This window comes from Danio rerio, chromosome 21, assembly GCF_049306965.1.
Source record: "Danio rerio strain Tuebingen ecotype United States chromosome 21, GRCz12tu, whole genome shotgun sequence".
Classification (NCBI taxonomy): Eukaryota; Metazoa; Chordata; class Actinopteri; order Cypriniformes; family Danionidae; genus Danio; species Danio rerio.
Genome location: NC_133196.1, coordinates 15,068,704 through 15,091,279, shown reverse-complemented (window position 1 = coordinate 15,091,279; position 22,576 = coordinate 15,068,704). Strand labels below are relative to the sequence as shown.

At 37.5% G+C, this 22,576-nt stretch overlaps 2 protein-coding genes across 7 annotated transcripts; one reads left to right on the top strand and one right to left on the bottom strand.

Annotated features, from left to right (window-relative positions):
• The first annotated feature begins 445 nt into the window (after nt 1-445).
• On the top strand, nt 446-5,305 carry pou5f3 (POU domain, class 5, transcription factor 3). 4 transcript variants are annotated; one of them, XM_068215772.2, is made up of 5 exons: nt 446-1,425; nt 1,511-1,619; nt 1,701-1,831; nt 3,975-4,139; nt 4,222-5,305. In XM_068215772.2, exons 1-5 carry the CDS (start codon nt 679-681, stop codon nt 4,264-4,266), a joined length of 1,197 nt encoding a protein of 398 aa, XP_068071873.1. In that variant the 5' UTR covers nt 446-678; the 3' UTR covers nt 4,267-5,305.
• fut7 (fucosyltransferase 7 (alpha (1,3) fucosyltransferase)) lies at nt 4,935-14,770 on the bottom strand. 3 transcript variants are annotated; one of them, XM_073934798.1, is made up of 3 exons: nt 14,539-14,770; nt 14,188-14,241; nt 4,935-10,904 (listed from the first exon to the last, which is right to left on the bottom strand). In XM_073934798.1, the coding sequence occupies exon 3, from the start codon at nt 10,901-10,903 to the stop codon at nt 9,845-9,847; it is 1,059 nt and encodes a 352-aa protein (XP_073790899.1). In that variant the 5' UTR covers nt 10,904; nt 14,188-14,241; nt 14,539-14,770; the 3' UTR covers nt 4,935-9,844.
• Between the last annotated feature and the right edge of the window lie 7,806 nt (nt 14,771-22,576).

Genomic DNA, 22,576 nt, shown 5'->3' with positions numbered 1-22,576 from the left:
TCCCGTTGCGCATATTGCATAAGTGTTTTCCCACGGATGTCAAGAATTTTAATATCAAGGACAGCTCATTAAGTACATATTACTGAAACAAAGTTTACATAATGTGGCATGAATATAAAATACATGAATTTGCATTGTAAATACTCGAAATATGCATAAGAGGGCAGGAATGACAAAATGACGGTGATTGTTATGCATTTTTATATTCGTTTTTAAAGAGGTTAGTGAGGTTAATCTATTTTTATTTGGACTTTTATAAGATGCAAATCTATACAGATACACCTCGCGTTCCCAAACATGTCCTCGCCCAATGAGAAAACCAAGTTCATTCACAAATTCACAGTCAGCTGTAGCTTATTGTCTCGGGTGGCCAATGGGAGAGAAGTTGGTTCAGACCCCTGCCTCCAACTCCGATTGATTAGCAAAACCTGTGTGGGCCAGGATCAGAGCTGAGATTGGGAAGAGTTGGAGGTGGTGAATTATTGGCCCATTCTGATTGATGGCCGCCACACAAGGACTGCGCACATTTCCACACAGGCTGATACTGAGACGCGCAATCTGAGTTTAGTCTGTTTGGATCATCCTGGGATGGAGCAACTGATCGACGTTTATTGATTATCAAACCAGCAGTCTTTACGCTTTCTTGTTTGAAATCTCAACAACCTTTTTAGCGGAAAGATGACGGAGAGAGCGCAGAGCCCAACAGCAGCAGACTGCAGACCCTATGAGGTCAACAGGGCCATGTATCCTCAAGCCGCGGGCCTGGATGGACTTGGCGGAGCGTCCTTGCAGTTTGCGCACGGTATGCTTCAGGATCCAAGTCTGATTTTTAACAAGGCCCATTTCAACGGAATCACCCCCGCGACAGCCCAGACCTTCTTTCCATTTTCAGGCGATTTTAAAACGAACGATTTGCAAGGTGGCGACTTTACGCAGCCCAAACACTGGTACCCGTTTGCGGCCCCCGAGTTCACTGGGCAGGTTGCAGGAGCGACGGCCGCCACTCAGCCGGCGAACATCAGCCCTCCTATCGGCGAGACTAGAGAGCAAATTAAGATGCCATCTGAGGTCAAAACCGAGAAAGATGTTGAAGAATACGGGAATGAAGAAAACAAGCCGCCGTCACAATATCACCTCACCGCTGGAACATCTTCCGTCCCCACCGGGGTGAACTACTACACGCCATGGAACCCTAATTTCTGGCCTGGACTGTCCCAAATTACGGCCCAAGCTAATATTTCCCAAGCTCCCCCAACTCCCTCCGCTTCATCCCCATCTCTGTCTCCGTCTCCCCCTGGAAATGGGTTCGGAAGCCCAGGATTTTTTAGCGGAGGCACCGCGCAAAACATTCCCTCAGCTCAAGCGCAAAGTGCACCCCGGAGCAGTGGGTCCTCCAGTGGAGGATGCAGTGATTCTGAGGAAGAGGTGAGGTTTTGCTTTTAGTTTTATACTATTGCTTTAGCGTGAACGCAACTTGATAGTTTTGCAATTAACGTCTTCTTTTAAGGAGACTCTGACTACTGAAGATTTGGAGCAGTTTGCGAAAGAGCTTAAACACAAGCGCATCACTCTGGGCTTCACGCAGGCAGATGTGGGACTCGCGCTTGGAAACTTGTATGGTGAGTTCATGGTCTCAAACGGTTTCAGTAATTGTATATGAAGTTGTTTAAACTTTAAACAGGTTGTGTTTTCTGTTTCAGGCAAAATGTTCAGTCAGACGACAATCTGCCGCTTTGAGGCTCTCCAACTTAGTTTCAAGAACATGTGCAAACTGAAGCCGTTGTTGCAGAGGTGGTTGAACGAGGCCGAAAACTCCGAGAACCCTCAGGATGTGAGTACACTTTATAACAACAGGGGGCGCTAACTGCCGACGGCCTGTCAATGAACTTGTGCGTTATGTGCTAGCAGTTTCCTGTGCATCCTGAGTGCGTTTGTATTGTGTGCGTGTTTCACATAGCTACTGTGTTTTTAGTGTTGTTATGAGTGTTTTACAAACTGTATTTGGTACCTGATGCAGTAGGCTATAGCATTAAATTCATCGTGGGGTGTTTATTCCTGTTCATTTAACCAGTTTAACAATGAGCTAAATTCCAATTTGAATAACACTGTATACTGTGTCATACAAAATAATGTAGGAATGTTTTTTTGATCAGTAAATTACACAACACCAGGTTATATATGAAGTTCAGACTAAAAAGCCTCTAAATGCCACCTAATTTTTTTTTCTCTGTAAATTAACATTTTTTTTAACCTCCTTTGTTCATCTATTTCCTGATGGAAAAATATCTGGCTTAAACCAGCCCAAGATGCAGGTCCGTGTGCAGAGGGGGGTTCAGGTGGTTCTAAAGACCCACCTCTCAATGACAAAGGTCCAGAATCTACATGAGCTTTACATGAGCTCATTTGTCCTATTTTTACTGCCACACCATCATAAACAGAGAAAATAAAAAATGCTTTAAGACCAAGCCGAATCCTCTGTTGACCGTCACATCAGTGCAACTTTAGCTAATCAGTTTTGGCCAATGCAAACTTATTTTTCATCAGTCCAACATCCAGTTGAGCAAGAAAACATACAATCTGATGTAAGTGGGGTCATCTTTCACTACTTAATGTTTTTAAATGGGGAAAACCTTTTACAAACAACTTTTATTCTAAATCTTGGATCTTGTACTTGAAACAAAAATTGGCCAATAAAAAGGTGTGAAGCACCAAATCAGTTTTAATATGGGCCACTTTTGAATACTTATTTGCCTATTGTTATCCTTGAATTTATTTGTTTTACAATGGCTGGAAAAATCAAAGTGCTTTTATTTTTAATGTCATTTTTATTATTCAAATGGCCAAATTCTGCCTGAGGAGATGGAATGTGCTGGCCAGTTTATTTGCCTAATAAGTAACTCGGCTACAGTGTTTAACTTAAAACTTTAACAGATTCCTTTTTTCTATTGATAAATGTAATTTGCATTTTAAAAAAGTGATTTTATTAATATTTAATTTTTAAATATTAATTTTTAAACCTCTTAATTAAATAGAAAATGAGGCGAATAACTGCTAAAAGGTCCAAATTTTACTAAAAAAAATGAAGAAAAAAAAAACACATTTTCACCAGGCTGGCTACATGCCTGAGATGGTTAGCTGGTTTTAGCTGGTCAACCAGCGTGGTTTTTGAGAAGTTTTGACCCTTTCCAGACTGGTTTTAGCCAATTCCACCCTGGTCTTATCTGGTCAGGCTGGGAAATGACCAGCTAAAACCAGTTTGACCAGATTAGACAGGCTGGGAATCCAGCTTAAACTAGGTTGGTTAGGCTGGTTATAGCTGGTCATTTTCCAGTCTGACTGTATGGAAATGGCCAAAACTCTGAAGCCAGGCTGGTCGAACAGAGAAAACCAGCCAACCATCTTAGGCTGGTTTAAGCAGTTTTTTTTTTTCTTTTCTTTTTTCTTTTTTTTTTTTAACAGGGTTCATTTAAAATGCAACGAAAAGAACCTATTCGTTGCCTTATTAGTAAAGTTACTGAACCTACCTGAGAAATTTTGATTTAAGAATTTTAGATGCCATTTAGAGGTTTTTGCATCTGAACTCTTGACATTTAGCAGTTGTAAAATACATTTAAAGTCACCATTCAATTTTTAGTGTGGAGGTTGAATGTCTCATAATGAAACCCTTATGCACATCAAACACAAACTGTGAAAAAATGTTTTGGTATAATACTCTTAAGTGTATGACAATGTTGAGTGGTCTACATTTTCTCACACGAGAAAACAAATCTTCACACTAGCATATCAAGTATATTTGTTGTACAGGCTATAATCTAAAACAAATGACCACTTATTGCATTGATTGGCCAACAACATAAATGATTCCATGTACTTGCAAAAAATTTATTTGTTACTCTTAACCTTTGGTTTTATCAAAAGATTTATGTCAAACAAGCTTAATTTTGAGCTTAATGTTATTTCAATTTATCTTTCAGATGTACAAAATTGAACGGGTGTTTGTCGACACGCGAAAAAGAAAACGAAGGACCAGCTTGGAAGGCACAGTCCGTTCTGCTCTAGAGTCGTACTTCGTGAAGTGCCCCAAACCCAACACTCTGGAGATAACGCACATATCCGATGATCTAGGCCTGGAGAGAGATGTAAGCACGCCTCAAAGTCTGTGAAGCATTTTTCACCTTCTAGAAGCTGTTTGACTTTAACAATGTGCTTTTCTCTAGGTAGTGCGTGTATGGTTCTGCAACCGTAGACAGAAGGGAAAGCGTCTAGCTTTGCCCTTTGATGACGAGTGTGTTGAAGCACAGTATTACGAGCAGAGTCCACCACCTCCACCCCACATGGGTGGCACTGTGCTCCCAGGTCAAGGCTATCCTGGACCAGCCCATCCTGGAGGAGCCCCTGCCTTATACATGCCATCCCTCCACCGACCAGATGTCTTCAAAAACGGCTTGCACCCTGGTTTGGTGGGTCATCTCACCAGCTAACTTGCTCCAGGTGCTCACTAAAGTTTATAGAAAAGCTCCAAGCCAAGCTATGGATCAAATCAGCCATGCTTATTATTCTTTTTTTTTTTTTTTGTAACACTGCATCTGTTCATTTGGTTCTTTCCATACGTGCCTTGAGACACTTTATTGTTTAGTGTCTGGTTTTGACCATTCACACTAGCAACCTGATGGATTATTGTGTTATGAGTGCTTTGTTGAACTACTGCGTTTGCACATGAAGTCATAGGCTCATTTTTATAGTTGTTTTTAACAATGTTTGCTCATGTATCGGTTTTTATGTACATATATTTGTCTTAAACGTTTGATATTTGATGATTTACCAAAGTATATTTCCATATTTGTCTCCATAACTTTGTAGTTTACTCGTATTTGTGTGAACTGGCAGCAAATTCAAGACTTGATGAAATTTAAATTTGACTTTTTCTTTTTTCCTTTTTTTTTTTTTTTTTTAATTTTAATGACGTGATGGATTTTTTTTTATTACGATTTGGAGAACTTTTATCAAATGATTTGACAAGAACATTAGTCACTGTTCTTTTTCACCTCTCTAAATGCTTGCACTCTCCCATCTCCAAGTGAAATGCCTCTAGATGTACTCTTTGTCAGGGTGGTTTTACATAAATATGCTGCCAGTTTGAAAGCCTCTCTGTGGAGGTCATGTGCCTTATCTTTCAATGTCTCAATTCATGCATGCTCACCCGCAGTAAATTAAAGCCATATTTGATAATTTATTGAAACTCTGCTCTTGTCAACTCTTACAATAACTTTTAGGTAGCAATTAAAACATTTTTCATTGACAGTCACTTTTGTGTTTCGCATCTGTTTCAAGCAGGTAGTACCTTGGCGTTATAACTGGTATTGGTTCAGGACTTCCTTAGCAGGCACAGGACGTCAACATGATGTCAGTTTGAGGTTGTACCCCTTCATGGCACATTGCATTTTGTTTGGAAATGAAAATCGGGTTGACATCAGTATCCAACATTGGACAGACATTGTAGTTTGGTTACTTTGCAACGCAACCTAAAGCTAAATGTCAACGTCTAATGATGTTACAGTTTGACGTTGTGTGGACGTTACCACTATGATGTCTACCAGATGTTGGCTTTTGGTTGCCATACCTGATGAAAAAATGTCAATATGACGTTGGTTTAATATTTTGGCTCAATGTTGGATTTTGGTCCCTTTCAACAAGAACATGAAATCAACAAAACGTCAACGTCATTTCACGTAATCATTGGACTTCAAAATAACATTGTCCTTAGAAGCTGGTGACCTGAATCTAACCTAATATAAATGTCCTATGACATTGTGTGTCTGCTAATTTAAGTCACTAAAACTATTGCTGGTACTTCAATTTTAGCTGAAACAAACCAGCATTGTTTTAATTCTTGTATCTCAAGTTATAATTTTGCTAGGAACTATTATTTAATGTCATAAAAGTAAAAAATAAATTAACAAACAAGCATCTCTACTGAAAAAAAAACAGCTTAAATTGACCTAGGCTGTTTGAGTGGTTTTAGCTGGTTCTAGAGAGGTTTTGGTCACTTCCAGCCTCTGGGACATGACCTATTCCAATTCAGCCAATTCAGCTAAAAATATAGGCCCTAGTGCTTAAAATTCAGTATTTAAATCTCTTAATTAAATAGAAAATGAGGCATATAACTGCAAAAAGGTCCACTTTTTTGAGAAAAAAAGAACTAGCCCTTTCACCAGGCTGGCTACGAGCCTCAAGTATGACTTCAAAACAAACAGCACTATTTAGATGACTGAACCAGGGGTGGATATTTTTTTATTTTTATTTTTTTCATATGTATTGTTTTTTAAATGCAGGCAGCTTTTATCTCTTGCGAGATCTGAATATTATGATGAGGATGATGATGATGGTGATAATAGTAAGAATAATAGTAAATGTTAAGCATTGGCTCAATCAGCAACAACCGGCTGGTTTCGAGATGAGCCGACCCAATCTGAGGTTACGCAGACGTAATGTAAATCTGGCAAGAATGTCAAACAAACAGTAAGTGCAACACAAGCTAATTGTCAGAGATGGACCATAAAAAGGGATAGGCAGTCAAGTCAGACATTGCCAAATGCATAAAATTTACTGAACTAGTCTCAAAAGGGGGTAGTGCAGTGGCGCAGTAGGTAGTGCTGTCACCTCACAGCATGAAAGTCGCTAGTTTGAGCCTCATCTAGGTCAGTTGGTGTTTCTGTGTAGAGTTTGCATGTTCGGGTGGGTTTCCTTCTGGTTTCCTTCACAAGGCCAAACACATGCTATAGGTGAATTGGGTAGGCCAATTGGGAATTGGGTAACCCAGTAATGGGTTGCAGCTTTAAGGGCATCCACTGTGTAAAACATAAGCTGAATAAGTTGGCGATTCCCAGATTAATAAAGGGACTAAGCCGAAAAGAAAATGAATGACATAATTGCATATATAAATGTGTTGTTTTTCTTTCAGTCACATACATTAAATGTTTAAATATATCTTAAATAGGTACTGCTTACATAATTTTACCATCTGTACACCAATATAGGTTGTGAATGTGCGTGTCTTTGGGTGGGGCTGTGTCGGTGTGGTAATGTGGGCTGGTGTGGCTACAATGCCAGGGCTGATTTTTAGTCCCTGTCTGCTCCTGGACTGAACAATGTTGTACTTTGACTGCTAATATGATTTCACTATTTAGAATTAGCAAAGGACATTTTTCTGAAATTATTTTAATGGGACAGTCTGAATGTGAATATAAAACCAACATTACCTCAATGAATAAATAGAGTAAATATATCATTTTTGAGTGAACTATAAAGAAAAACAGTATGAAAAGTATCGCGTCTCAGATAATCGCAGATAATCTACTGTTCAACCGCCGAACAATATCAATGAAACGTCTTGTAAACTGTGCTACGTTGCATATTAGCCTACATTTACATTGAGCAAATCACACTTTAGACACAGCACAATACAAATATTTAACTTAAGTTAAAAAGGGACCATTTTAAATTTGATAACATGTAAATTTTTCCTTAGATTGTTAATGATTTGAGGATGACTTGAAGTCAAATTTTTCTGAAACATGAATTCTTAATTGGACACAACTTTCGTCAACAACAACGTGAAAGAGTGAGTGTTTAACAACCTATATGCAATGGATATTTTTAGTTCTGTTTGATGTTGGCGTTTTTTTCCATGTCAGCTCTTGAAATGAATTACCCACCTGTTTTTTTTTATTTATTTATTTTTTTAAATTATTATTGTTAAAACTGAGGTTTCAGTAGCTCTGCGTTCATGTTTGTTCCGTTGTTTGAGAGTTCCTGTTGGCCACAGGCAGAACCCGCTTGTTGACAGGAAAGGAAGCCGTTTTTAGTACTTTGTGGTTTCAGTTTGGCACTCTGACCTCTGCAGTGATGACTTTTTGCACATATTTTGCACATGCTGGTGCTCGCCAACGCTTTTTATACAAATGTGTGAGACAGCTTCATGTAAAGCATTCACATTTTTTACATTCCCACTGTTGGACGTTTGACCATTGCATTCATGTCCTCAATGTAGATCAGCTTTCAAACCCAAAGAAATTCTCCACATTTCCCATTTTAAGCACAAAATCTGTTCTCTGTTGCAATCTAAAATGGCTCATCACACATTCATTTTCACTTCATTTTCCTTTTTGTTGATTTTTCCTTAAAGGTTTTGTCGTTCAGTTGTTTTTCTTTGTAAAAAGGGGGTATTTAAATGTTAACCCTAAATTACACTTTAGCGTTTAAACATGCTAAGACTGCTATTGATGCCAATTCGAATGCATAATATTCATTCATTCATTTTTTTTGGCTTATTTCCCTTATTCATCATGGGTTGCCACAGCGGAATGAACCGCCAACCTATCCAGCATATGTTTACACAGCGGATGCCCTTCCAGCTGTAACACAGTACTGGGAAACGCTCATACACACACACACACACACACACACACACACACACACACACAAACACACACACAAACACACACTACAGCCAATTTAGTTTATTTAATTCACCTATAGCGCATGTCTTTGGACTGTGGCGTATACTGGAGCACTCGGAGGAAACCCATGCGAACAGGGGTATAACATGCAAACTGACTCAGCCGGGACTTGTGCCAGCGGTCTTCTGGCTGTGTTGCCTTGTGTTTTCTGGATTGCATTGTTCTCAAAATACAATGGAAGAATGTAACAATTTAACAACATTCAATTGATTTAAATCAACTAAAATGTATGATTTAATGGAGGAAAATGCATCAAGCCCCATCCTTAAATATACCTGTCACTGGGATTTTCATACACGTAAAACCAGATGAAGGATTGAATTGAAGTGAATCTGCTACTTATTTAACAAAAAAGTTAAATAGTTTCAAATTTTATTTAAAAAAACAAACAAACAAACAAACTTGCCTTTATATTCACTCACCGGCCACTTTATTAGGTACACCTGTCCAACTGCTCGTTAACGCAAATTTATAATCAGCCAATCAAATGGCAGCAACTCAATGAGTTTAGACAGGTATACATGATCAAGGCGGTCTGCAATTCAAACTGAGCATCAGAATTGGAAAGGAAGACAATTCAAGTGACTTTGAACGTGTGCCAGATGGGCTGGCCTGAGTATTTCAGAAACTGCTGATCTTCAGGGATTTTCATGCACAACCATCTCTAGGCTTTAAAGAGAATGGTCCAAAAAAGAATATCCAGTGAGCTGCTGTTTTGTGGGCGCAAATGCCTTGTTAAAGCCAGAGGTCAGAGGAGAATGGCCAGACTGGTTTAAGCTAATAGAAGAGCAACAGTAACTCGTTGCAATCGAGAGCATCTCTGAACGCACAACACGTCCAACGTTGAGGCGGATGGGCTACAGCAGCAGAAGACCACACCGGTGCCCCTCCTGTCAGCTAAGAATAAGAGGCTGCAATTCGCACAGGCTCACTAAAATTGAACAATAGAAAATTGGAAAAACATTGCCTGGTTTGATGGGTATCCATTTCTGCTGTGACATTTGGACAGTATTATGCTATAATGTCAATATGGACCAAAATCTCTAAGGAAATATTTTCAGTATCTTGTTAAGTCTATGCCATGAAGGATTAGGGCAGTTCTAAAGGCAAAAGGGGTCCAACCTAGAAAGTTACTAGACCTACTAGAAAGTTGTACCTAATAAAGTGGCCGGTGTGTATATATGTCTATGATTTTTTTTTTTGTGCAATTTTGCATGAACATTTAAATCAATCCACTGCTCTCACATTTCTCAGCATCTCGCATTTACAAAACAAAAACATTTTCATATTAAATGTGAACGTCCTCTTAAAATACCAGATGCCCATTACCAAGCTCCTAAATCCCCATAAACCTTTTGAGCTGGAAATTGTCCATTAATGGGACAGATATTACACAGTCTCTCCCTCCAGTCTGTATATAGTTTAACCACATACTTCTTTTGCCAGCTAAAATATTCATTATACTTCTCTGGATCTTTAATCAGGCCTCTCAGATACTCACTCAGGGCCTTAACGGATTTAAAATCATCAACATGGATGAAGGATTTCGGAGGTGTGACGGCTTCGTAGTCTGTACGAGGTGGTCCAAGCACTACAGGAACCGTCCTGGCCTGGAAAGCGTTTCTCCAAAGCTTCTCTGTGATGTAATGTGGAGACTGTACATTCTCAAAGGCTAGGTAGAAATAACACCGGGAGATTGTTGGGAGCAGCGCCTCTTTCGGGAGGGGTTTTTGGCCAAAACTCCCATACAATTGCACGTTTAGGCTTTTGGTCAGCTCCTGGAACACTTCGCTCCTTTTGTGCCATTTCTTATAGTTGCTAATCACCCAACAGGCTTCGTACCTCTTACTTTTTGGGACGATAACATCTAATCCTGGATTTGTCCTCAACAATAGCTTCCCATAGGGAACAGTAATGTCAGCTCCAGGATGATACGACATGGTCAGGTTGAAAATGTTCTTGAATGGTGACAGATTTCCATTGTTTTGAGGAGCTTCTAAAGAAAGCCAAACCCACCTCTGTTTGGCGGGTCGATAAAGATGCAGTGGAAGCTGCTGTTTGTGGAACATCAGTTCAAAATTATGAAAGACCACCAGATCAGCGCTCTCATATAGAGTTTGATTGTCCACTAATATGCATCCAGAGATGTTGTAGTCCCTCAGACACACGTCTCCTGTAAGATTGTAGCGCATGCCGAATGGCCAATGCCACAACAGGATGGTGATGTTGTTTGTGAATGATGCATTGCTGCTGTTTAGATGCTGTTCACCAATTAATGGCAGTAAACTGTAGATGAGGCTGGCGGTCAGGAGACAAATGAAGAGGGGTAGAAATTGCCTTTTTGTCCACCTTGCAATGTATCTTATGTTGTAGCTCATAAGCATGCTGTGGAAGTAGAAGAAGCGGGCATTAGTGTGTTGTTTTGTTTGTTTGTTTTGATGAATGTCAAAGTGTGGTTAGTGGTCAGTATCCATGTCATTTTCTTCCTTCCTGTGGATGATGCGAGCATCCAGTAGAGGGAGTGAGTCTGGATTCTCAACCAGAATCCCTAGTCTGTACATTTTCTGTGCCTGTAGATCCAACCGGTTGTTATTGCAAAATTAAGAGAGACACGAGCTGGATTTAGTGTTTGTTGTAGTAAATAAAGTAAATAAATGAATGCAATATCGTAACACTTTAGTTTAGGTCACAATTCATGGATATAACTAACCATCGACTAACACTACAAGCTTAATAAATGACTAATTAGCTGTTTATTAATGGTTAATACAGTAGAAGTTGGGTTTGGGGTACGGTTAGGGATGCAGAATAAGTTAATACTTCATAACTAATGAACAGTTAATATCTTAATAATAGACAGGTAATAAGCCAGTAGTTAATAGCTTGAATTGTGACCTGAACTTCAAAAGTGTTGCCAAAAACATTATTAAAAACTATTGTAAAAAACATTATTAAAAACTATTGAAAATAACATTATTAAAAACTATTGTAAAACTATTCAAATTGTTTTTGAGCCACATCTGGCCAATCAGAATCTAGAAAGCCGTGTAATAATTTGACATGAACACAAACTTAACGCATAATGAAATACAAATAATTATAGTTATTTGAATTCTTTTAATAAGTGTTATGTATTATTTGAATACTTAGTATTTATTAATAACCACTGATTTTACTTTGGTTTTATTTGGTTCTGGTGGAATTACCGGTTTTGTTATTGTTTACACAATTAGAAGTTCTATAATAATACAAAATAATATTAGAAGTAATAATTAGTTTGTAATGTCATAAAGTATAAGCTTAGAATTAAAGTTGAAGTCAAAATTATTAGCCGCCCTGAATTATTAGCCCTCTTATTAACACCCCCCCCCCCCCACCATTTCTGTTTATGTTGAAGGTAAATAATATTTGACTAGATATTTTTTCAAAAAACTTCTATACAGCTTAAAGTGAAATTTAAAGGCTTGACTAGGTTAATTAGGTTAACTAGGCAGGTTAGAGTAATTTGGCAAGTTATTTTATAACAATGGTTTGTTCTGTAGACTATCGAAAAAATATATAGCTTAAAGGGGCTTATAATTTTGACCTTAAAATGGTCTTAAAAAATGAAAAACTGCTTTATTCTAGCCGAAATAAAGCAATTAAGACTTTACGCAGAAGAAAAAATATTATCAGACAAACTGTGAAAATTTCCTTGCTCTGTTCAGCTTAAATAAACAGAGACACCCTTTTGCTCGCACAAATCAGTAAATTATTGATGACCAATCAGAGATCTTTGTTTTTGTCTAATACTGTACTTAAAGACAATATTCAGATCAAACATTTATTTATTTATTTATTTATTTATAAAAAACAAAACAGTGTAATAAATACAAATGCAAGTCTAATTTTCATATTTTTGTGAGTTTTTACTCTACTAATTTTAATTTAGGTGATGCGGTGGCGCAGATGCTAGCATGATTGCCTCACAGCAAGAAGGTTGCTGGTACGAGCCTTTTCTGTGTGGAGTTTGCATGTTCCCCCCTTGTTCGCGTAGGTTTCCACCGGTTTCCCCCACAGTCCAAAGACACGTGCTATAGGTTAATATACTAAAATTGACTGTAGCATATGTGTGTGAATGAGTGTGTATGGATGTTTCCCAGTGATGGGTTGCAACTGGAAGGGCATCCGCTCCATAAAACATGTGCTGGATAAGTTGGTGGTTCATTCTGCTGTAGCGACCCCTGATTAATACTAAGCCAAAAAGAAAATGAATGATTAAATGAATTAACTAACATTTGCAATAATCCGAAGACTGTAGAATACACTTTAAGGGGCTTTGATGAGACATCTATTTTGTGTATTATTTGTAATTTCAGTAATAAAAATAATTATTTTGTGTTTGTCGCTACATTCTGGTCAACTTTTTTACATTGATCATAAAAGGGCTCAATAATCTGAAAAGCACTTAAAGAAAAAGCATGTGACCTGCTACAAGTGATTTCACATCATCTGGCGGAAAACTTTGGAAGGCATTAAGGCATGTCATTTATTGTTCTCATTAATTTGTACACACATTTAACAAGACCGTCATGCTTTTAACGCTTCAGTTGTTAAAGTCATTTAAAGAATGACTCATTTAAATAATGGTTTACACCACGAAGCATTGTTGGTTTACAGAAAAATTAAACAAAATCCTGTTCCACTACTACACTTGATTTTGGTTTTATTGTAAAAAAAAAAAAAAAAAAAAAAAAAAAACCTGTTAAATGAGAATCTGAAACATTTGATGTCATACTTCTAAAAATAAAGATGATTTAATATTCAAAAATGCTTTATTTTTATTATTTTCAAAATAAATTGGTCTTACACTTCATTTTTTCCGATTTTTAATATTATATAAGCTCAGTACTTTTACCATAACCGACATATCAACCATTTGGTAGAGGTTTTAGAAATTATGGGATGTGTTGAAAAAAAAAATGCATTAAGTATGTTAACTAGCGACATTAGTAGTTAAAAAATGCAACCCAAACATGTTTTTCTTGGTGGGGTAATTACAGGGTTAAGGATGTTTTTAACAAAGTGACACCAGGCAAAAATGTAGAATTGTTATCCTTATTTAATTTATGTATTCATTTGTTTGTTGTTTTTAGTTGTATATTTATTACTAGAATTTTCTTACCATGAAAATAGCCTTGGTTGCTGACATGGCATTAAATAAAAAATACATTACATTACATTCATTTTGTACAAAACATTGATATAGAATAAGGAGATTAATTGTATGTCAACTCTGTTACGTTTACTTTCTGAAAACTATAATATGATTAATATACATACAATACTCTTTTAGGCATTTCATGTGGTTTCTGGTTTGAGGTTAGCTTCTTGAGGCAATGCACAAAATGTTGTATTGTCAACTCTGTTAGTGGTTTAAAAAGTTTAAAAATGATTTAAACAAGGATTAGTAACAGAATCAAATGTTTCACATCACATTTAAGCATTGTTTTACATCAATAATGCATTTGATTTACTTTAAATGATACATGTCATTCTAGTTTGAGAAAAATGAATGGAAAATGATAGAAATGCTGTTCTTAAATGCACAATTGTGCTGTGCTAAAAATCCAAATGACTTAATACTACATATATGTATATATATATATATATATATACTTTTTCTTACCTGTGTCTTTGAGGAACAAGTCTTGTGGGTCAGACCGCAGCTGTCGAGTCACAGCTGTTGAGAAAGAAAGTCGAGTAAAAAGTAAGGTGGAGCGCCGATCTGTCATTAAATGATTTGAGATTCGCTCTTGTAGGAAACAAGCATTTCCTGGATACTTTTTTTATTCATCCACCCTTCCACGTGTCTTGCTTTAGTTTTGCATTGCCTCTTGATAAAACATCCACTTCTGTCACGTCAAAATTAAATCAAATTCAGAAATGCCATGAAACATTGAAAAAGCCATTAAAAACCATTCTGAAGTCAGTTTTGAATTGCACAACCAGAATGCAAATCAGACAGTAGATCAAATACCTCAGTATCAAATAGATCCAGACCGTAAAAAATGCAACACACCTCCATTTTAATAAACCACTGCTATGTTGAGTTTACCACTCAAGGTGGCTTTTAAGTTGTTAGCATTTATTTTTACAAGTAAAAATTTGGTTTTAAGTCTAGGATGTGTAGAAGTGTAAAGCAATAACATTTAAAGTTATGTGTGTATATCAGTGTGTGTATCAGTGTCTGCGGATGTGGATTCTGAACTGTATTTGCGTTGAGATTCTGCAGTTTCGCTGGGGGAGGAAGTGAAGTTTATGAAACTTCAGTTCTCGCTCAACACATTTGTCTTCTCCTTGCCGCTGCTTTTGGTTTTCTTTAAATAGAGAAGTGACATGTTGCTAAACTGTCAAATGCCCCCGGAGAACAAAGAAATGTTGAAATATCCTCATATGACTGGTTCCTGAAAACTTCTTTTGACCTTTGAAATTTTGATGCTTGAAAACACCGTTTGATCTTTGAAATTGGGGGTTTTAAGCATTAAAAGTGTTTCTTGATACATTAGAATTTGTCGAATTTTTTTTATATGTCAATAATTTTTACAATGATTTATGTCCTACTGTATAGACTAAAAAAAATGATTACTGCTGCTTGTTCAAACTACCTGTTCAAAATTAGCTGAAACAACTTCTTTGGCCAATTTATTTCCTTTATGTTCGGTCCACTTAAATTTATAAACCATTAATTTAACTTTTTTTGTGTTGGGGCAACATGAAAGAATTGTGTTGCTCCAACTACCTGGTTAGGCGATACGTAGTTCCCAGCATGCTTTTAGGAGGATTGAATTAAGACAGGGAAATGTTGACAATAAAAGTAATATTGGGTGTTTAAAGTTAATAGAAAGACTTGTTAGAGTTTAATCTTCACTTTAAATTGAAGATTTAGAAGAGTTTCATGAAATGCTTTGAGTTTTAAGATTACCGCCTTGCAGAAGCACCCATGCTTTGAGTGTTGGTAGCTTTATTAGCAACTTTAAAAAAACTGTAGGATAACTTTAAATAAAACTAAGAGACTTTAAAAAAGTGTAACACATATTAGACATACATAAAATTATCAGATCTTTGAGTTTAAGTTAAATAAAAATACAAATGTATTTAAACTTTTATTTGATCAAATCAAGTTGGACCAACTCAATTGCAATTCATTGTGTAATTATTTTTAGTTGGTGCTAAACAAATTGATTGGATAGGAAACCCTGCCCTTAATTAAATTAAGTTCATCCAATGAGCTTTTTTTTGAGTGTATGTTTAAAAAAAAATCATTCATTCATTCATTCATTCATTCATTCATTCATTCATTCATTCATTCATTCATTCATTCATTCATTCATTTTCATTTTCAATTACTTTACTCGATCTGCCGCTTTTCTGGGGCCGGGTCACGTGGTCAGTCTTAGGAGAGAACCCCAGACTTCCCTCTCCCCAGACACTTCCTCCAGCTCCTCTAGGGGGGATCTCGAGGCGTTTCCAGGCCAGCCGAGAGACATAGTACCTACAGCGTGTCCTGGGTCTTCCCCGAGGCCTTCTCCCGGTGGGACATGCCTGGTACACCTCCCTAGGTAGGCGTCCAGGAGGCATCCGAAACAGATGCCCGAGCCACCTCAGCAGACCTCTCTCGATTTGGAGGAGCAGCGGCTCTACTCCGAGCTTTTCCCGGGTGTCAGAGCTCCTCACCCTATCCATAAGAGTGCTCCCTGCCACCCTTCGAAGGAAACTCATTTCGGCCGCTTGTATCCGAGATCTTGTCATGTCGGTCATGACCCAAAGCTCATGACCATAGGTGAGAGTGGGAACGTAGATTGACCGGTAAATCAAGAGCTTTGCCTTTCGGCTCAGCTTCTTCTTCACCACAACCGACCGGTACATCGACCGCTGCACCAATCCGCCTGACAATCTCACGTTCCATCCTTCCCTCACTTGTGAACAAACCTCGACATACTTAAACTCCTCCACCTGGGGTAAGGACTTTCCTCCTACCTGGAGATGGCAAACCACCTTTTTCCGGTGAAGCACCATGGCCTCGGACTTGGAGGTGCTGATTCTCATCCCAGCCGCGTCACACTCGGCAGCAAACCGCCCCAGAGCATGCTGAAGGTCCATGTTCGATGAAGCCAACAGAACAACATCGATTGCGAATAACAGAGATGAAATCTTGTGGTCCCCCGAATCAAACCCCCTCCAGCCCAAGGCTGCGCCTTGAAATTCTGTCCATAAAAATTATGAATAGAATTGGTGACAAGGGGCAGCCCTGCCAGAGTCCAACATGCACTGGAAACAAGTGTGACTTATTGCCAGCAATGCGAACCAAACTCCTGCTCTGTTCATACAGGGATGAGACGGCCCTCAACAGATCGCCTCTAACCCCATACTCCCCGAGCACCCACCACAGAATGCCACAAGGGACACGATCGAATGCCTTCTCCAAGTCCACAAAACACATGTGGACTGGTTGGGCCTTCTCCCATGAACCCTCGAGCACCCTGGTGAGAGTATAAAGCTGGTCCAGTGTACCACAGCCCGGACAAAACATTTAATCATTCATTTATTTATATTATTTTTGGCTTAGTCCCTTTATTAATCAGTGGTCGCCACAGCTGAACGAACCAGCAACTTATCCAGCATATGTTTTACACCTCTATGCAATTCATTTATGTGGGGAAACCCACATGAACACAGGGAGAACATGCAAACTCCACACAGAAATGCCAACTGACCCAGCTGGGACTCAAACCAGCGACCTTCTTGCTGTGTAAAATTAAAATAAAAAGATTTCCTCATCCACTATTAATTGATTAACAATTAGTTATTTAAGAATAAAGCACTTCATTGTTACTTAGTTTGAGTTTAGGTTCATTAAATAATATGAATCAATACAACAATATATTTTTGATTGTTAGTTATCAAATCTTATTGTTAAGTGTTAGCTACAAAATGCTCTTTCAGCGCTTCATATTTCTCATATAATGTTTTCAGGATAATCTCTAATTTCTTATTTATGACCTTTGCATTTGTTTGGTTTTAGAAAAGCATTGCATAGATCAGCTAAAGATATCAGCTGAGCCGAGTACAAACTGCTGATGTTAGTTGACTAACATGTTTTTTTCTGACGAATGTGATTGACCAATGTTTTCTTTCGAAATTTAGCCCACACAAACTTATCCTTGTTTAAAATAACACAAGATCATGACTAAGCCCACAAGAAATCTGCGTGCTCAGAAATCTGCAGATTTCCATACATTTTTAAACCAATCTTTAAATCTATTTGTGATACTTGTGTAAATGTGTGTAAATTTATATTTATTCAGATTTTTAAATTTATTTCAGCAATAATTTTGACTAATATGAAAATGTTCATACAGTACAGTTTGAAAAGTAATATTTTCTGTCTTTTTGAAGATATTTGAGAAACTTGCTTCGTTTACCAAATAAGTGGCTCTAATTGGATTTTCATTGTAAACAAAATAAAAGTTAAAAACATAAGATTTTTTATTCGAATATATTAAGTTTTTACGATACCAAAATCATGCATAAATCCGCAGATTTTGTTTTAAAATTTTTTGCACAGAAATAGCAACAAATGTTCGAAGATTCTTTGTTGAGGTGGCATGGTGGCGCAGTTGGTAGCGCTGTCACCACACAGCAAGAAGGTCACTGGTTTGAGCCTTGACTGGATCAGTTGGCATTTCTGTGTGGAGGTTGTGTGTTCATGTGGGTTTCCTCAAGGTGCTTTGATTTCCCCCACAGTCCAAAGACATGTGGTACAGGTGAATTGTGTAAGCTAAATTGGCTAAAGTGTATGTGTGTGTGAATGAGTGTGTATGAGAGTTTCCCAGTAATGTGCTGCATGTGGAAGGGCATCTGCTGCGTCAAACATGTGCTGGACAATTTGGCGGTTCATTCCGCTCTGGTGACCCCTGATTAATAAAGGGACTAAGCCGAAAAGAAAATGAATGTGTGTGTGAATGAGTTAGTATGGGTGTTTCCCAGTGATGTGTTGAAGCTGGAAGGGCATCCATTGGGTAAAACATGTGCTGGATGAGTTTGTGGGTCATTCCGCTGTGTGGCGACCCTATATAAAAAAGGAGACTAAGCTAAAAAGAAAATGAATGAATGAATGAATGAGTCTGGCTTTATCTGACTTATGGCATCATTTGTGATATCTAGGGGGGTCATCTGAGTGCAGTTTTGGACCCCAGTAACTTTAAATTCATGAGGAAAAACAGATAAAACTCATATGGAGACAAAGTGGTTCTGTGAAGATGTTTCATTTTGTTTTTCCTGTATTGATTGTAAAAAGTACCATCTTACGCAAGCTCGACGCTAGATGGCAGTGTTTGTTTTTCAAAGAGAACAGCTACAGCCACGTGTTCACAAGACGGTAATTTGTTTACATTCATATTTGGAATGTTCTAGATGTTAGAATGGTTTAGATTGAACCGTTCGAGGATGATTAAATACTTTATTATTATTATTATTAATATAGACATGAAGATAATTAGTATTCCTCTGCATAACAGTTGTGGTGAGTGTTTCTCTCAAAATTGTAAGAATATATAATACACAGTTTTCATTTTTGCGGGACAGAAATTATCGTTGAGTGACAGTATGAATGTATTTTTTTGTATGTCTAAGCAACTAAAATAGATTATTAAGTTGTCTTACATTGATACGAATATATAGTGATGCAAATCAGACGGCTGTAATATGTACTATATTATTTCATAGATTTATTGTTTAAGCACATATTTACTGTTTAATTGTTATGTGACAACATACATATTGCTTTGTGGTTGTTTATTAGTACGCAAATCACATTAATATAAGTCTAAATGCCAATATTAGAGGTCCTTTAACTCTACTCCTTATACCTAAACAAAGCTACTAAAAGTATAAATAAGCAGTAAGTAGGAGTTTACATCTTATTCAAGCACATAAAAAAGTAGCCTACTTTAATAGTATTTTCTTTACGACAGTTGTGGTCGAAACCAAGTTGCCAAAGTATTATTGTGACGTTATGATTATTATGCTTGGCATCTATAATTACTCTGGTCATTTTTGTAAGGGGCGATGCCATAATTGTCTTTTTTAGATTAAAACAAGTTTAGCTGACGTAGCTTTAATCACTAATTGTTTAATGACTCAGACTATTTCGAACAAAAGCAGCGTTGTGATTTAGTACATTCATTCTCTATGCTAACATGTGCTAGCTTGTTAAATTGACATACCTGTAATACGCCTATTCAACAGTCATGTTCTTGAAATTATCATTTTGGCTTATTTGACAAATAGTTCATCTACTAACGAAACAAAAAATTGAAGCTCTTTACCATGTTTTTACATTGAGCAGCATGTTTTTTTCTTCTTGGTGTGGTTGCAACATTCAATAGAGTTTGAAACAATAAGCATTCAAACGAATGGTTTTTCAGGCACAGACAAATGCTATGTCACACCTCATACATAGTAAATCAATCACTATCTTTTGACTCTTCCTTAACTGAAGTATTTTCACTGTCACTCCAATTCCACAGTTCAAAGGTCAGAGTACTTCAACACTGATCAATGCAACAACAATCTAAAGTACCGTTACAGTTTTGACATCACATAAAATTAACAATACAACCATATCCTCAGAATAAACAGTTTGCATAATAAATTTTTAAATTAAGTTGTTACCATTTTTGATAGCTTGTTTTGAAGTGCACTTTTATTCAAGTCAATTCAATTAATCTTTATTTCTATAGCGCTTTTACAATGTAGATCATGTCAACGTAGCTTAACATAGAAGTTCTAGCAAATTGAAACTGTCTGTCCAGTTTTTAGAGTTGAAGTTCAGTTTAGTAGTGTACCGGTAGTTAAGTTTTCATTGCTGAAAGTCCAAACACTACATAGCAAATCCATCGATGCGCAGCTCCACAAGTCCCAAAACCAAGCGACCTAGTGACGACTGGTAAGGAACAAACCTTCACCAATTGACGAAGTGAAGGAAAAAAAGCCTCGAGAGAAACCGGGCTCAGTTGGGCAGGACCATTTCTCTGATCAAACTTCTTGTGCAGAGCTGCAGTCTAGGCACTGGAGGCTGGATGTCCATCGTGGAGAAGCTGCAGGTGTGAGTAGGTTACCAGCGGGGGTTCAGGTTGGTCCTCGGGATCAGTGCAGAGACTTATCTGTCATTGGGGTCTTTCAAGAATCAGTCTCAAGCTTTCTTCCACAGCATCTGCTCAGGATACAGCCTGGTCTAGGAATATGGCAACAAAAAAAGTATTGTTCCTATGTTAGGTTTGGGCTATAAAATCGGTATCAATATTTATTAACAGCATGAAGTTTTAGTATGAAGCGCTATAGTTTTATCAATATGTGACTGCTGAGCACTCACCTTGAAAGGAATGCCATTTCCAATGCAGGCGTGCGACTGGCACAATGCACATATGAGAGCGACGCACACATGTTGTGCAAGTGGCCCACATGTGATGCATGACGGGCGCATTCACCAAGTTGAAAACATCTGAACTTATCTGAATGCTGCGAGTGCACCGCGATTTATAAGTAGAACTAACCAATCTGCTTCATACTTTGTATGGAATATAAACATTTCAGTAATAACGGCAGACTAATTACCTTAGACAAACACAGCACACCCAAACACTGCAGTGCCTTTTTACTTTTCTCCATAAACTTGCATCAGAGCTGCAGCAAAGGTTTGTCCATTTGTCATCCTCTGAGGAAACGGTGGATGATTGTCTAGTTACGAGAGACGCCAGGGGAGCACGAGCCCAAAGTCCATTGTAAATGGTCAAGGAATCCACGCATGCGCACTTGTCACTTCAGGTCAGAATAACAACACATGCGAAAAAGAGTGCTGTGGCTAGCAGAGTGGCTTTTTGGTTTCTTTTCTTGTTAATCCCAGCTCCCCATCTGAAAGATTTTTAGCATAGTGGTAATGTAGTCATACAACTTCACAATTTGCAATGTTGCAGTATGTATTTGAATAAAGATGGCTGGTTCCTTTACTTGAAAGCTCTGATTTGATTATCATAATTTGTGTTGTTGACAGAGTTTGAGGTTTACTGTATCATTGTTGTTCACACTTAAAGTTTGCTTTCTTTGTTCAGTATTTACGCTTTACCATTGCACACGCTTTGTAACATTTTATTTATCAAGTTTAAGAGTGTCTTTAACACTTATGTTTATTTTATTATAAAGAGATGAGATATTTTGTATAAATATTTTTGTTTTTGACTTTTAAAACTGTTTGCCTTAGTAATGTTGGTAAATTAAAATAAAGTGGTTAAATAAAAAAAATTATAATAATATTCCTAAATGTATTGCTAAAAAAAAATGAAATATTTATAGATATTGAATGATATGAAACATGATATTGTGATTTTTTTTTTTTGCAATATTGCTCAGCCCTACCCTATGTAAACCCCCAAAAATGATTTTGTGAAATGTTTTCATGTTCAGTCTATACACTGCATTTTTAGTCATATTTGGCAATTGGGGTCAATTATTGTCTGTATGTGGAATTTTTCAGCAATGCAAAGAAAAAGAAGTTTAGTTTTTAGTACATACTAATAATCAGAATTTCTTTTATATTTCTCACATCTGGTTTAAATCTCAGATTTTTCCATATCTTCCATTTCTGATTTTTGTCATGTTGTTATAATATCTTGTCTGTTTAAAGTGTGACAGTCACTGACAACCATTTACTTTCATTGTAAATTGAAACTGAATATGCACTCAAACAATTCCTTTATATGTTTGGAACAACACGATGCTCTGTTAATGACAACAGATGTTTTATTTTAGGATAAACTTGGGTAAAAACACGCTGTGACTGTACTGGAATGATGGGAGTAGGACAGAACTGAGCAGTTTGGAGAGAAACTCACTATGACTAAAGCAGCAGAGAATGAAGGAAGATACAGGTTGGACAGGTTCGGCCAGTGGGCTGGTATTCTGAACACTCAAGACCAATGGGGTGTGGTGGGAGTTAGGCTTCTCAAAGGAAATGATAG

What these genes read in the sequence shown, in the direction of transcription:
- fut7 (XM_073934798.1), bottom strand. Translation starts at nt 10,903, where the DNA reads ATGCTTATGAGCTACAACATAAGATACATTGCAAGGTGGACAAAAAGG.
- pou5f3 (XM_005161103.6), top strand. Translation starts at nt 679, where the DNA reads ATGACGGAGAGAGCGCAGAGCCCAACAGCAGCAGACTGCAGACCCTAT. An exon ending in CGCGCTTGGAAACTTGTATG is followed by an intron (nt 1,620 to 1,700) that starts GTGAGTTCATGG and finishes TTTCTGTTTCAG; the next exon opens with GCAAAATGTTCAGTCAGACG. An exon ending in ATCTAGGCCTGGAGAGAGAT is followed by an intron (nt 4,140 to 4,217) that starts GTAAGCACGCCT and finishes GCTTTTCTCTAG; the next exon opens with GTAGTGCGTGTATGGTTCTG.